We start from the raw sequence: 15,276 nt of genomic DNA, 5'->3' as shown, positions 1-15,276 counted from the left end.
ATGTTCATCGTTTTCACATCGACACTGAATTTTTCTTCCAGTAAGATCTCGGCAAAATTGATAGTTCAGAAAAGCGTACGTAAATGGAAGTTGGGGAAGTGCCCAAATTTTGCAAACATCGGTCACTACAACACGTGCGCTGTCGTGGGCAATAGCGGCGTTCTGCTAGGAAGCCAATGTGGAGCGGAGATCAACTCCATGGATTTCGTCATGCGAATAGACATGCCGGTCATCAGAGGCTTCGAAAAGGATGTTGGCAATCGGACCAGCATGGTGTTATTCAACCTGAAAGGGCCAGACCGAATCAGACAGTCCTCTGCTTTCAAAAACAGATCCCGGGATGTGTACGAGAGTCGCTTTAGGGACGTGGAAGGCGCCATTCTGTTTGCAGACAAAAAAGCAGTGAAAAATATAAAGACCGCCGTAAACACCTACAAACTCTCATTTCCGTTGGTATCTCCCTCCGGGAGAATCAGGAATGGAGTGCGTGGGTGAGTCGCAGTTTTCATATTAATGAGAGAGAGCGTACGATTCTTAGTGGCAAATATAGCTGGTTTAGTTTAGTTTGGTTTGGTTTGGTTTATTGAAAATTAACAACTGACAGCCAATTGTGTCACATACATACATAAAGAATTGCACGATGCTATTATCTATGACCAGCACATTCAATTGTTAACGTATTAGTCAATTCCTATGGTAACAAAAAGTTGAGGGTACAATCAAATTAGTTACAATATTACAGCCATAAACTTAAAAATGTGTCTTTATATTTACAAATATGCAGATCGGCACATTATATTGGCGACACCAAATCCGTATGTGCTAACAGTGTTTAGACACGATAATAGATGCACGGAACATTTTCTTTCTTTTCTTTTCAGGACTGCATCTGAAATAGCAAAAAGGAATATAACAGGCACCCCTTCCATTGGTCTGGTAAGTGTGGTAATGATGACGGCGATTTGTGACCACCCCTACATCTACGGATTCTACCCTTTCACCTCAGACGCGAACAACAACTCTATTCTGTACCACTACTTCCCGGGAGACTTTGTTGACCCTCCGCTTGAGCATAAGTTCGACCCGAAGCATCGCGTGAATCAGGAGTACGAGTTTCACAGGGAGCTGCACAGACGGGGGGTTCTAAAGATGCAGGTCGGTCCTTGTGGAAAACAATGATCTGTTCAGAACCAAGGACGTCGCCGTCAGACACTATAGATATAACATACAATACACGCATAAAGTTGAAAGCAAGCCTGGGTGTTACGTTTCTCGAACTACGTACAAAAGGTATGGCCCTGTCAGATTATGTCATACACATGTATTGCTTAACTTCATAGGGGCACATAATAATGGTATATTGAAGATATTGATGATATTGAAGTCCTCTCCCAAGAATAATTATTTCCTGCCTTGAGCATTAAGTATGCTAACGTTATACATGTATAATATCTCTCCAGCAACAAAACCAATGGCGGAATATCATGTTATTTGTCGGGTCTCTGAATGTACATACGTGCGCTTGTGCTTACAGGTTCAGTACATGTAACGTTATATTCAAGTTATAACAAGAGAATTCAGGAAGCACGGGGCTCTCCCTAACGGTGGTGGGTATTCATTAGCTTGAACAACCAATATTTGCATATTGCTCCTGTGTAAGATTGAATTATGTTTTGCTGCGTACCATATTCATGTTTCAATGGAGGAAAAAGCATTCTTTTCATATCTAAATACACCAATACGTTAGAAGTGTGAAGGATTCCATACTATTAAGTAAAAGTATTCGTTTGTAAGGTGAAAGTAAATGTGAAGGAAAATGTGATGGCCGTATTTGTTTTGTATGTTTTATATCTTTCAATTACCAGTGAACCCTACAGTATATAACATAATCGTACTTTCTAACAATTTTCAGGATGTACCACGGGCCGACGGCGTTTTACTATATTTTTTATACTTTTAAAATCCGGCGCCACCTAAGCGTAACGCATTCGGGATTCACACGTCATCCTTAACCTTTGACCTAAAATAGCCCATCAACATGGCGTCGACTGACAACCCTTTCGCGTCCTTACGAGAGAGAAGACCAGATTCCAACAAGTCTAAAGCCCCTACTGGACATATTTTAGGACGAAAAGACACCTCAAAACCTCGTGAATCGTCAGAACGTAGATCGGACGCACCGCAGCAGACTTGTAAGGAGTACACGGTGTCTGTTCAGCGGTGGCTGGCGGAGTACTGGCATCATGTCGCCTACTGGAACACGGTTCACAACACGATGGCGATGCCGATGTGGTGTGTCGGTGGAGGGCCGGGGCACGGGCAGGTCGTGGCCGGGCAGCAGGCAGCCCAGACGGCCGCCAGGGTTCCTGCCGCAGCAGCGACAACTCCCGGCCCTGTACTGATGAACGGCGCGCAAGAGCTCAGACAACAACAGCTGCAAGCAGGTAAACCTGGAGGGGGTGTGGCAAACATATGGACAGAAATTAATTTCAATCTGATTATATAAAACTGACCTTCTAGTGTTTTGAAAATAAAGATGATGTTGAACACTCATCAGGTTTGCCAGGGCTAGAAACGTTAGAAAAGACACATCAACTGCATCACTGAAAAATCTTATGGTCAATGTAAAGGGAAGAGTTAGTTATTTGTGTGAATAACGTTAATTTGTTCCAGGAAAGGAATACACCGTCCCGGCAGTCAGTCGCCGTCTGATGGCAGAGTTCCTCGACTTTCTCATCCTGTTCCTCATGAAGCTACTGGTCACCCTGACCATGATGCACTTCTACGAGGGGCTGTGAGTTACTCATACTTTTTTCATAATAATAAACTAATGTGGTGAGTAGAGTAAAGGAGAGTTAAGTGGAGCATTTGATTGTATCTTTAGGTGTAAATTTGTTATTCTGTAAGGGGCATGCTTAGAATAACTTATATGGTCTACTACTATTATTAAACTCCATGTGATCTTCATTTGTTATTTTATCTTTCTGTCAAGGACAGAATGTTTATATTCTAAAGTCTTCATGGCCCCCAACAGTATCACTAACAAATCCGACAACAGTTACTCAGATGTTGCTAAAGTTTCTCTACTAGAATCGGTTGTAGGGAAAATGGATTCATGTCAGCAAACTGCAACAGTTGCAAATGAGAAGACATCAAAGCAAGTTGATGAATTGTAAAACTGACAACATTGTCAGAGGATGTCCTTTTCCAATGGCTACATTTTACAGGCATTAGGTCGACATTCTTAATAGCGCAGACTACAAGGGTGTCATGAGATGATTACCACTTATTCCTACTTAGGGATCCTACCAAGTTTGATATCAGAATCGTGCTGGAAGAGATGGATGATGATGCTTCTCTGGAGGACCTACAGAACATGCTGGTGTCGGCCATCATCTACAGACTCTGTGTCACTGTGTTTGAGGTAAAAACTACAGTACGATCTACTACTACTTACCCAGGCTCTTGGACATGCATGCTGGGGCTCCCACACTCGCTTTTAGGGAAGCGAGTGTGGGAGCCCCAGCATACAAGTAGGATGGTACCCAGGCTAATGCATGCACACTCTAGACTGGAATCCAGTCTTGGCTATACTCTGCTTCCAACAGTGACTACCTTGTTGGCAGGAGGCTAAAGCAAACAAGACTACATGGATCTCAGGCTATGCACAATCAGTATAGATAAAGTTGATGGCAGTATCATGTTGAGTAATTTTTTTTATGTTTAACATATTTGATGAAGGATACCCACTGGCATTAGTGTATCCCATCGGCAGTCCTGTAAAATTTGAAAAGCAGCAACAGTAGACTGATGTGTGCCGCCTGTTGACAGGCCGTGTTCTTGAGAGGAAGTGAAGCGGGCATGGGCGGGGCCACCCCCGGGAAGTGGATGATGGGATTGCAGGTGGTGTCATGTGACTACGTCCTGCCATCGACCAATGGTAACGTCAGGGTGGTCCCAGCAGGGCACATGGGGTTTGGAAGGTGAGACATTTCTCCTCGGTCTATTTTCCAGCCCAGTTAAGCCTTTTAACAGTTCAACTTTCATATTTAAGTTACGAGTTATATGATGGCAAGCATAGCTTGCATCAAATCAACACTTTTCAGAATTTGGATGCCAATTACATTGTGTATCTCATCAAAATCAGTCTGTGTTAACCTACTCCTTAATAGTAATGTGCAAATACACGGTATCTACATGTACATTGTAGCTGTATTTCGCTACATGTACCTGGTCCCTCTCAAAGAAACCGTTCATTGCTTGTACTATTCATGACAGGTCTACCATAGAGAAAATAGAACAAGAGAAGTCAATTGTACAAAATTAATGTGAAATTTCACTCTTTTTTCTTTTCAGATCCATTGTGCGAGCCCTGATCAAGAACTTGTCCATTGCCCTTTTCTTTCCCATCTGCTTCACTGTGTTCATCTTCCAGTACAACCGCACAGCTTACGATGTCATCGCTGGGTCCATGGTAGTGGCTAAGCCCATTAGGGCCAGAAGGAATGAATAACACGATAGCTATCATGTTGTGACAATATGTATGGGCAAGGAGTATGTACCGCCATGGGACAGAGTAGAAATTCTAAGCAATGTTAGAAAGTTATATACTAGTATATATTGTAGTGATTTTAGATATGTACTACATGTACTAGGATACTAGTACATGTACATGTATTTAAAAGTAGTGAGAATTCAGTCAACTCTTCTCAGCAGATTCCAAGTTTGAGATTTTGCATGAATCCACATTATGAGCATACATCAGTGTGATCATACATAGGATTGACTTTTTTCCAGTTGACTTGCCAGTGAATACTTGTATGTATGGAACAAATATATTATTGCCAAATAACTTGTATGCTGTACACAGTAGTAGTAAATACCATGTGAAATTCTGTGTATAGCTTTAAAATTACTTTCAGTACTGTACATTGTTACCACACTTGCAGTCAATGCATAGCTTTAAGATTTGTTTTATAAGTTTTAGTGATGAATTGACAGTCATGTTGTATATAATAGCCTGATTTTCATTATGTATGTTAGGATGGACCCTGAAATATTTTAAGTCTTCACAAAAATTCTATTTTCTCATCTTCAGTTGCTTACTAGATGCGTCTTCTAGGATTCAAAAATGGAAAATTTCACATAGAAGTTTTGGGCTTCCATTTCTTCAGTTTGCAATATGACAATAGTTGGGAATAGATTGTCTTGTGTTCACATTTGAAATGTTTTCGTCAGTGGAAAGTGCTCATTAGCAAGAACCGGTAGTATGGACATTGTTGTATTGTGAAGAAATGGGATAATTCAAGAGAATTTCAGTCAGCACAGATGTTATAAAACACATAGTGAGGTGGCCATGGCAACTTCTTTATATGGCGTTACAGTAATATTAGAGCTGAGCAACAAAGTAAGAGTCACTTCTGTGTTACATTGACGAGATGCGAGAAACATGTGGAAAATAGGTCTTTATTGAGATAAACACGAGTACATTTTCACTGACACCTGTTTCTGTGAAGATCCTTGTGCCTATACAATCAGGAGACAGTAAAAACATCAAAGACATTTAGTGGCAGAGGTCAAAACATTAGTGGTCACATTGAGTGTAAAACCTGGTGGCTTTGAGACCATCTACCCACCATGTACTAATATTCTATTTTAATTTACATGATTTTTTTAAACAGTATGTATAAATCTGTGACAATCTACAGGAGTTCTTTCTACTCTGCTGAAGCCGTCCAACAGTCATTTCTTGTACTAGAGAATGGTAGGTGTAAAAATACTACCCAGGGTACTGGAAGGACTTGATGATTCCAAGCCCAGTCACTCATCTACTTTGTTTGTATTGATAAAAAGTTTACAGTTGTTGACTTGTCGTACAGACAAATACTATCAAATTAAATGGACCCATTCTGTTTAAGACCATACTGCTGAAGCAATCCAAATGTGCTTTATTCAGTTAATTTAAAAAGAAGTCAGTGGCTAAATAGTGTGGTGCACAGCAGTTTTGTTGTGTGGTAGTGAGAGATATCTTAATGCCTGGTAGCAGGAGACTGAGCAAAATTTAGCAAGCTGCTTTGAAATCTGTTTGTTTGGATTCTGGCCCACCCATTAAAATGAAGGAAAGAATGTTTGCTTCCTGTTCATTTTGTTGGAAAGAAATACCACAGACCAATAATGTGGTCACAATGCTGATTGGTGGTACAAAGGCATGCTAAAATTCCATTTCTGTCAGTGGTAATGTATGCACTTGACAAAGATATAGAGCAAATTTCTTTAAACAAACATACGAGTCATACAATACTGTTGAGAATCTCCAAAACCTACTTAACAAAATGACTTTATGGCAAATAACCCTCCAGTGCTGAACATATATTCCACAAAAAGTCATTTGGTGATTATACCAACAGCACATATCTATTTAAAAATTTTTCTGCAGAATTTGTTAAGCCAATAATAAGCAAATTAGATTTACTATTATAATACCACACTTAACAGCAGAAACCATAACATGCAGCTGCAGAGGACTAAATGTAACAAATCTAAAGTATAGCAATAATCTATGGCCTCCTCGCTGGGTGAAACAATAAGAGCCTTTTGTCCCCTGTGAATCATATCCATCGGCCGATGCAGGGTGTGCTAGGTTAGGGCTGTCTTTCAGTCAAGATCTGCAAGGAGGCATCAGTTCTGCTCTTCAATAGCTGTCTGTGGATGGGAGAAGGGAACATTGTAATATTGCATCCTCAATCACTGCAAGCCTTTCCATGTCTCTCAGACATTGATGTGTCACAGAATCAACCTTAGGTAAGAATGATTTCACACATTAAACAGTTTCTTCTCAAGTTCAAATGTTACCCTTTTCATATGTTATACTGGTCAAGTGGTGGGAGAGCATAATGCTGTGATGTCAGTGTGTTGGCAGTTCTTGGATCGCTTCTTGATCAGTGTGTTGGGTCCTTGAGGCTGCCACAAGTAACTTCCCCCTGAAGAGAAAATTGTTGGCTAATGTACCTCCTCACACTATGCCTAAGTAGGTCGAAACATCTGCCCTCTGGAACCACACAGTTTGATCCATACTGTGAAGTAGTGGGGTCACTAACCCCTTTTGCCAATGGGACATGGATACATCTATGTAGTGGGAACACTAAAAAAAGGGCTTTTAAAAGATAGGCCTGGGTTTCCATTCCTTTTAAAAGATACAAGGCCTGAAACAGCAAATCCTGTCTATTTACCATTGCAGATTGGTGCGCAGCTGCACACATGGCACTATCTATAATATAGAATTGCATCCTACACAGTGACATTGAAGAGAAAGCTGATAATAAAAATTAATGAGAAAGTCCTTTATGATGTAATCGCAGTAAAATGATTATTGCTTCTTGACAGTTCAATAAAATATAGCTATAATAGCTGAGTTGAACGACAAGATATGGATGGGACAATAGTGTGGTGAATAACAAATTCCATGTAAAAATGCATAGAACAGCATTAAAAATTGGTACTTTATCTATTACTGGTTAATCATACATAAAGCGTGACATTTAGCAAAGGAAGCATGAAAAACAAGAACATGGCTCTCTAATTGAGGAAAAAATGAAATCTGCCCTACTACCCACAGATTATTCACAACCCTTTTAATCTGCCAGGCCCAGCAGGGACCCTGGAAATTGAAATCTATTGATAGAGACGTCATTGCTCCTTTTCATTACCAAATACTGCAAAATCAATTCCCATGACTACCCAGGTCTTGAATATATAGTGCAATTTGTGACTGACCTACTATGAACACACTACCAAAGCCAGTATAAACCTGGGATTCCTAAGGTTCTTTGATTTGACAGCACTGAAGATTCCATTAGACAGCAACTACACAGTATCTGTACAATGTATCTCAGTAATATTTCATATATTACTCAAATGGGATGCTGCTCTAATTAGTTGATAATACATGGTGTGGCACTATTTTAGTACATGGTACATGTACTAGGTTGCTACCATGGTATCTTCACTCCACTCTGCAATTTGGCCATGCTTATGGGAAAATGTTCACACGTAATTCCAATCATTACAGATTACCCAGCAGAAAGGTTTTAACTATACTCCTTTTGAACAGGTTCAAATAAAAGTCAGTGCCCTTCACGTAAAACAATCCGATTGTAGAGCTAACAGGATGACACGGGGAGGCCTAAGGCAATCCCAGCATCTGCAGGGTTTCTGTCAGGCCTCCGGGGATTCCCGGGCCACAATTCAGGCATCTACCACGTATCCAAGGTGGATTAGGAAATGTGATATCAGTACAAGCCAGCTTGCAGTAGGAGGGCCATGGGAGGCAGAGCTACCCTTTGATGTTACTTATTATTAAGTGCAACATAGATCACACCTTTGCAGGTACAGTGGGTTTGATTGGATCACCACAAGAGCCGAGGGTCAACCCAGCAGCAATGTGTGTACAGGATTACAGCAAAGTGGCTAGCACAACATTACGTATATGCAACCTTTGTATCACTGGCTACAAATATAGGTTTTGTACTGCTTTGAAAATTCAACTGTCCTGGTTACTATAACACTTTATTAACAGGAGATGATTTGACTTTTTATGCAGATTACAGGGAAGTCATACAATTTTTGTTAGTGTTCCTGGCTGTCTAGAGTTTTACCTGCTGTTCCTCCTCCCCGTTTCCGTTCTGTGAATTCTGGGCAGACTCCTCCTTCTGTTCCTCCTCCTCCTCCTTCACCTCAGGGTTGTCCTGGAAGATGGTGGTGCCGTGCTGTGTCTGTGCATGGTACATCAGGGGCCAGGCTCCCTCAAATGTCTCTTGGCACAAGATGCACACCCAAGACGCGGGCTTGGCTGGGCCTAAAACACAAAACCTTCATCAAACTTTTCAATGCCAACAAACTGGTGATTCATGAATACTACGTTGGTGAAGGTTAGACATCCAGGTAATAAGATATGCCAAAAAACAAGGATCTCAGGTCCAGGTCCTGGGTGCCACAAATCTGTAAAGCCCCAGTTTTATTACCTATCTCCCACAAAGTTAATACAATGACAAATGGTGTGAGCAACATTTCTGATGCACAGGCATTGCACCTTGGTGAATATTCCATTTTTGAAGATACTGCCTGGAGTGGAGGCCATGATATATGGTCCAGAACTAATGCCTGATGTACAAGCCTCACATGTGGATTAAAGAAAGCACTGCTGCTCTACCAGGTCCTTTGCAGAGTTCACCTATGTAACATACAAGGTGCTTTTTTCCTGCCACTACAGCTCTGAGGTAGAAACCATTAAGCCATGACTAGTGACACGTTCCTTATCTCTGCACCCACAGAGTGTAGTTTCCCTTCACCTGTCAACTCCCCTGCCAGCTCGCTGCACTTGCAGACAAACTTGAGCTGGCAGCCCTGTGTCTTGTGGGCCTGCAGGACTGCCATGTTGTTGAAGACCTGTTTGCACATGCCACAAATGAGGATGTCTGTGGACCCTGATATGCCTGGGGAGGGAACAGCAGAGGGATCAGGACATTGAAGACTTGTATGACATTCTCCCTATCGGTATCAAACAGCAGCAAAAGCAATGTCTTTATTAACTTCATACGTGTGGCACATCCCTTATATACCCCTACACTTCCTCCTCAATGAAGGGCAGAGGGCACTGAAGCACTATCCTTTATACGTAAGTGCTTTGCTTCCATTTCAGCACATAAATTTTCCTTGGAAACTTTGGAGACTTTTCACCACAAAGAGCATTCTGCCTTGGAACACGGCTACACTAAATGGCAAACTATTTCCTGGGCTACACAAATAACAGAAGACTGTCCTCACTTGGCACGCCCGTGGCTGCTGCTGCCACAGAGGCGAGTGCCTTTGGCCTGTTCTGTGTGCCCATTTTGGGTTTGCCCATCATCCCTGGGCGCGGCCTCTTGGCAGGTGGACCACCCATCAGTGGGGGAGGCTGGTCAAACCTGAAACAGAACATCTCAGTCAGCATGGCTGCTTATACTGGGATCGACTACAGCAATATTTCCATTTCAGTCAAATGCACCTATCAATAATACCTCGATATACTTCCCAACAAGTATCATTTCCATATCTTGTTTTCATTTACCTCCCTGTGTAAGCTTCAAGGGCGTATACAGTCTTCATCATAACAAAGAGGTTGATTGGAAATCCTTGTTTACACTTGGCATGTAATGGTTATAAGGTTTAACGAGCCCTACTATATACCCCATGACAACCTGACAGATTTAAGACTTAGTTATATGGAGGAAAACAACTTTCTACCTTGTAAGTAACCATTGCACTGGCAAAGCTTTTATGGTGGAATTTTGGTTTGTTTTTCTAGCTATTGACTCTATGGGAAAAATGTAATTCAGATAGTAGTAAAGAAAGAGACTAGACAGGAAGAGTCTTCTTTAACTGTAGCTGAACTGACTGAAGTTGAAAGTGTCTAAATCAGGTACACTTTTCAGGTTGTAGTGTAACACTTTTTTTATTTGTGTGATGAAACTCTGTACAACAGTATATCCCTGTAAATTAACCATTGATGCCTTTTCTCTTCCACAGTCAGCTGATCCCTGTAGTTGCGACATCCAACAGTCTCCCCTGACATCTGTAACAAATGAAAAAGGTGTCAATCATCACATAGCAAGGCTAAAATAATGCAGGTTCTTCTGTACAAAATCATACATACTTTCCTCATTTCTGTTTGTAAGTTTTAGATATCTAGCCTGGGCGTCATCTGATTTAATACAGGGCTCCCAATACTTACTGGCCCCCAAGTGAGTGCAAGAAGCTCTGTAACATATCAGATGGCAGGCTAAAAGATATCTGTTAAGTCTAACTAAAATAAAAAACTGTAAACCCTAACCTAAGATGTGGATTAAAAATAATGTTGGCAAACCCCGGCAGTAGGTTTCCTTTAAGAGAGATGCAGTATGAATAGACTATCCTCCTAAGACATGTTCCAGCTTCAGACTTTCTCTTGAAATATGACTGGATGGACTCCTTATAATATTTTGTGTAATGTCCATGAGTGGTAGAGAGCACTGTAAGTCACAATTCAAGAGACATGTAGCTGGAAACTTCAGTCACACAAGGGTGAACAAGTACTAATACCTTTGACATTTGGTGATATAAGCTGTGCCTGGGAAACCCAGTATGGAAAAAAAACATCATATACCTAATCTGGTGAAAATGGCATTAATGATTGGAGCATTCGCAAATCGTTTGAGAACACCAGTACTTATTGCTCTCTACCTCTAAAGGAAACTTATCACCTTTTAATCAACTCAGAATTTTACCAGGTGTAAACAAAATTAGAATAGAAATGCATACGTACAACATGTAGGATATTAACAACACTGCATATTTTCAGCACACTTCTACTTTCACTAAACAAGTTGTTTTGACTACTGTTTTCTCAAGTGTTCCGCCTTCCTGTATTCTACAGAAAGGTCTAAGCAAAGTTATAGTGTTTTGAGTAAACAGTGTAAATCGTAATGATCAATACAGATAGCATTTGTACATAGAATCTGCTATTATCAGGCCATTACAAGAAAATGAGGAATGTTGCAACACAAGAAGCAACAATTGTTGAAAATCAATGATATGGCAACGATTCACGGATGCAACATTGATTTGGAAAATGAGAACGTGAATTACTGCTACGTTGCTAAGATTAGATGGGGAGATACACCCTAGAAAATTCTACACACGGAAACAACATAGCAATAAAATGGCAAATAAAATCAGAAAATGCAGTTTGGAAAAGTCTGGAAAATATGAATGAAACCAGGTAAAAAAGAAAAAAAGAAAAATTCTTAACTCACCTTTTGGTACCAATTTCTTCGCGTAAAAATCAGAAAGAACGAAATCCAGACAGCAATCTCGAAAAATTGTTCCAATTTCGAGTGGTACCAGGAAAAATCGGACAAGTTCCTGCTTATAAGAGAAAAATGGGGAAAAATTGATAAGACAAGCAAAAATCATAAAAATTGAACCAATACATTAGTTTTTGATTGAAAAAGTCTCTTTGGAGCTGAGCATATCTATCAGAAATCTAATGTAGGAGAACATTTTGTTTGCACATCAAATAAAACTTTTCCAGAGTACAAAATACATGTACTGCTATACTTTAAATAATAAATGTTTTAATACTTTGGCAAGATTGTTTCAAGACCTGGTGAAAGTTACCAACAGCAAAAATTCTTAAAGAATCAACAGATTAAGGAGGGTATATAATAGGTACGTGTTCGCACTTTGATAATCCTACCATCACTGTCCAATCCCTAGGTTGATATATTCTTCAAAGCCAACCTGTAAAACCCTTTCTATTTTTTCCATCAGATGTTCCATCACCAAAGTGGTTTGGTTAATTCTTTCATTAGCTTCACTAGCCTGAAATATGTTTCCTTCAAACCCCAGCCTGGGTTCCAATTTTCCGGCACAGTGGAAAAAGAGGCAGCTATAAATACCATTGACTGCCTGGCCTTAGTGCCGATCCCTCTGCCCTTTAATCCTCACACAGAGCTAGGCCATTACTCATTCCCATCTCCCTGTAGCTCGGAAATAATTGGACCCGCCGGGGAAAGTGCCTTGATTTAACATTTTAATGGCATCGGAGGTAATAAGCCCCCACGCACCCCCTGAGAGCATTACAACACTTCCATCCTTACCCCCTCTGACTTCTTGTTGCCCTTCCATGCATGGCAGCCACCTTTAAATCCGTGGTCAAATTTACATACAAATTAACTGCTGATACCTGGAAGGGCAGTAATGAAGTTATTTGTTGCTACTTGGGCAATCTTGGCAAAAGAGGATACATGACTGTGGTTTCTTCCTTCATACGGCAAGCTCTGGGCAATATGCAAATTGCTTTCATTCCAGCTCTCACTACTATTTTAAGTTGTGGAAACAAATTTATGACTGTTGAGTTGGAGGGCTAAAAGTAAAGGCATTTGTAATCGTTCTGCAGGTTCTTATGTTCCTAGAGAAGATTTTATTCTACATTACATGACACAATCTATACCGGAGTGAAAAAATGGAGACTAAATGTGGTTGCTAAAAGGAAGGTATAACAAGCAAACTGTCATATTTTGGATGATAACAAATAGATTACAGTTCTTCAATTTTCTTTACAAGCACACACATTGACTGTACAACTTATTTCTTTCCCATAAAAACATTCGTTTAAAACAAATGTCTTGAAAAAAAAGCAATCATTATAACGGTAGTACCTCAAGTCAGAATAAGATTCTTTTCCTATAATAAGGTCTGAATCATCATATAATCATTAAATATCAACAAACAAAACAAACCTGTTATCAACCAACATCTTGTATAGTTCAACATAAATTTAAAGATGCAGATTTGTCCAACATTCACACTATAGAATATGACCATGGAATGCCTGTGGAAGAATTTGATTGAATTTTTCTCTTGACAAAATAGAAGTTTGAGTCAGGGAGTGAGCAATGTCATTCGTAATAATTGTAAGTCCTGCTCGGGGATATGAAATAACAGAGCCATGTGCTGACGCAAGTACATGTATCAATTTCCCCAAAGCAACATATTACATCTGCTAATGACGTGTCTGCCAGAGTGGACGTACCTTGGGGGTAAGAGTGATTTTCCCTGATAAAACAATCATGCATTTCTTTTCAAACTTTCAGTGCAGTGTGGTTATTCCACAAATGTCAGTAATGGCAGTGCTTTTGGCTAATATGGTCCTGTATACCTTGCAGCTGGACATCAATGTTAACCTTTCAATATCAAAATGATGGATGTCTCAAAAAAGATGGGTTAAGCTTACAAATACAATATTGAGCTGCAGAGCTTGAAATAGCATACGGTTTCACCTGCATATGTGGGTTTAATAGTGCAGGTTAACTTGGAGATGTGCAGAAAAATGTATTCAAAGCCCTAAGTTGTATGTCATAATAGTTATTCAAGCATTCACTGGGATGTACAACATAGCAAGGAAAAGTCCCACGTAGCATAGACATTGAAAAACCTTTCAAGAAATATTATCATTATGGTGCTATGTTCCACTGCAAAATGCAGGTATAGAAATGCAATTTCAATACAATCATTTATGATGTGATACATGACAAGCAAAACATCAAACACATCTCAAACAAAGACAAAACATATTGTTTTGTTTGATGTATTGATGTAACAGAGAATGCAATATTCCTCAGACCTGCCCCAAGCAGTACCATAGGTGCCACAATGACAAGTTTTGCAATATCAACCAGCATTCAAAGACAGCTTTCTATGTCATATTTCCAATTCCCATCCCTACAAGTACATGCTGGCAATATCCACTATTGGAAATTTTTTTAATTAAGAAAATTACCATCAATACATCAAATAGAACTGAGTGTTTCACCTGAACTGGAAATGTGTTTCATGTTTGCTTGTAATCTACCACATAATTAAAGCACTAAAATCTCATTTCTATTTTCTGTTTTGAACATTTTACACAGAAATGTTAATATGCGCACAATTCAATGACAAACTAGGAACTTCTTCAAGCTGCAATCCATGTTTGGTACCAGAGGTAAAGGTTGGAGGAAAGAAGGCATTATGATTTCCATGTGCTCTTTACTTGTAACACGACGTTTATGATCTTTTGAGAAAGTTTGAATCGTTGAACTTAAAATCTCCAAGCTTTCTTGCTAAGCATATGAAGGTCTTTGGAAGGATATAAGAGCTCCCTAATGACTTCTTTCCCCTTCAGGTTGCTACAAAAAGTGTCAAGGAAGCAAATGCAAATGGACAGTTCTAACTCACCCGGTGTAGTTTGGATCACTCTGGAAGTCCATCCCAACACCACTGCCCCTATTGGTTAAAGAAAGCTATGTGTCATACAACAGTGAGTCTTATCACAATGTGGTGCTAATAATTAAAAGCACAGAGGATTTAATGTCCTAGTTTTATGCCAAAAAATCCAACACTTCATGGTGGCAATTCCCGAGTAACAAGGTCATAAAATTTGTGTAACCTCTAGTGCAAAATATGAAGAAAAAAACATGCATGATATAGATATGTTACATACTATGCATATTGAAGCTTACCAGTTGGTGGATGGAGCTCCTCTCTTTGTGGGCCCTTGGCCAGGTGGCTTCTGGTTAGGTTTTGGCTCCGAGGCAATGTTCACATCTACAAAACAATATCAAGGAAAGGTCACAAAGATGTACAATAATGATACTCAAGCAAAACATGACATTGAACAGATGTACTGATTTTCAAATGTCAAAGAGCTATTGTTTTTCT

General features: G+C 39.9%; 3 protein-coding genes across 4 annotated transcripts in view; 2 read left to right on the top strand and 1 right to left on the bottom strand.

Moving 5' to 3' along the window:
• LOC109473314 (CMP-N-acetylneuraminate-poly-alpha-2,8-sialyltransferase-like) lies at positions 1 to 1,208 on the top strand. The gene is made up of 2 exons (XM_019773185.1): positions 1 to 491; positions 882 to 1,208. The coding sequence occupies exons 1-2, from the start codon at positions 1 to 3 to the stop codon at positions 1,177 to 1,179; spliced, it is 789 nt and encodes a 262-aa protein (XP_019628744.1). The 3' UTR covers positions 1,180 to 1,208.
• Positions 1,209 to 1,247: 39 nt separating this feature from the next.
• LOC109473533 (protein FAM8A1-like) lies at positions 1,248 to 5,336 on the top strand. The gene is made up of 5 exons (XM_019773415.1): positions 1,248 to 2,444; positions 2,674 to 2,794; positions 3,301 to 3,424; positions 3,832 to 3,983; positions 4,357 to 5,336. The coding sequence occupies exons 1-5, from the start codon at positions 2,039 to 2,041 to the stop codon at positions 4,511 to 4,513; spliced, it is 960 nt and encodes a 319-aa protein (XP_019628974.1). The 5' UTR covers positions 1,248 to 2,038; the 3' UTR covers positions 4,514 to 5,336.
• Positions 5,337 to 5,456: 120 nt separating this feature from the next.
• Positions 5,457 to 15,276, bottom strand: part of LOC109473532 (RNA-binding protein Raly-like) — a 19,700-nt gene continuing 9,880 nt past the window's right edge. For both annotated transcript variants that reach the window (XM_019773413.1, XM_019773414.1), the window contains exons 7-10: positions 9,823 to 9,962; positions 9,348 to 9,491; positions 8,655 to 8,854; positions 5,457 to 6,702 (exon numbers count right to left, since the gene is read on the bottom strand). In XM_019773413.1, the coding sequence (XP_019628972.1) occupies positions 6,679 to 6,702; positions 8,655 to 8,854; positions 9,348 to 9,491; positions 9,823 to 9,962 (508 nt within the window). In that variant the 3' untranslated portion in view covers positions 5,457 to 6,678. The remainder of the gene's footprint in view (positions 6,703 to 8,654; positions 8,855 to 9,347; positions 9,492 to 9,822; positions 9,963 to 15,276) is intronic.

Source organism: Branchiostoma belcheri, unplaced genomic scaffold (assembly GCF_001625305.1).
Source record: "Branchiostoma belcheri isolate BF01 breed outbred unplaced genomic scaffold, Haploidv18h27 scaffold3, whole genome shotgun sequence".
Taxonomy (NCBI): domain Eukaryota; kingdom Metazoa; phylum Chordata; class Leptocardii; order Amphioxiformes; family Branchiostomatidae; genus Branchiostoma; species Branchiostoma belcheri.
Note: the sequence above shows the minus strand (reverse complement) of the source record. Positions and strands in the feature narration are given on the sequence as shown.

What these genes read in the sequence shown, in the direction of transcription:
- LOC109473314 (XM_019773185.1), top strand. Translation starts at nt 1, where the DNA reads ATGTTCATCGTTTTCACATCGACACTGAATTTTTCTTCCAGTAAGATC. An exon ending in ATCAGGAATGGAGTGCGTGG is followed by an intron (nt 492 to 881) that starts GTGAGTCGCAGT and finishes TTTTCTTTTCAG; the next exon opens with GACTGCATCTGAAATAGCAA.
- LOC109473533 (XM_019773415.1), top strand. Translation starts at nt 2,039, where the DNA reads ATGGCGTCGACTGACAACCCTTTCGCGTCCTTACGAGAGAGAAGACCA. An exon ending in ACAACAACAGCTGCAAGCAG is followed by an intron (nt 2,445 to 2,673) that starts GTAAACCTGGAG and finishes AATTTGTTCCAG; the next exon opens with GAAAGGAATACACCGTCCCG. An exon ending in GGGCACATGGGGTTTGGAAG is followed by an intron (nt 3,984 to 4,356) that starts GTGAGACATTTC and finishes TTTTCTTTTCAG; the next exon opens with ATCCATTGTGCGAGCCCTGA.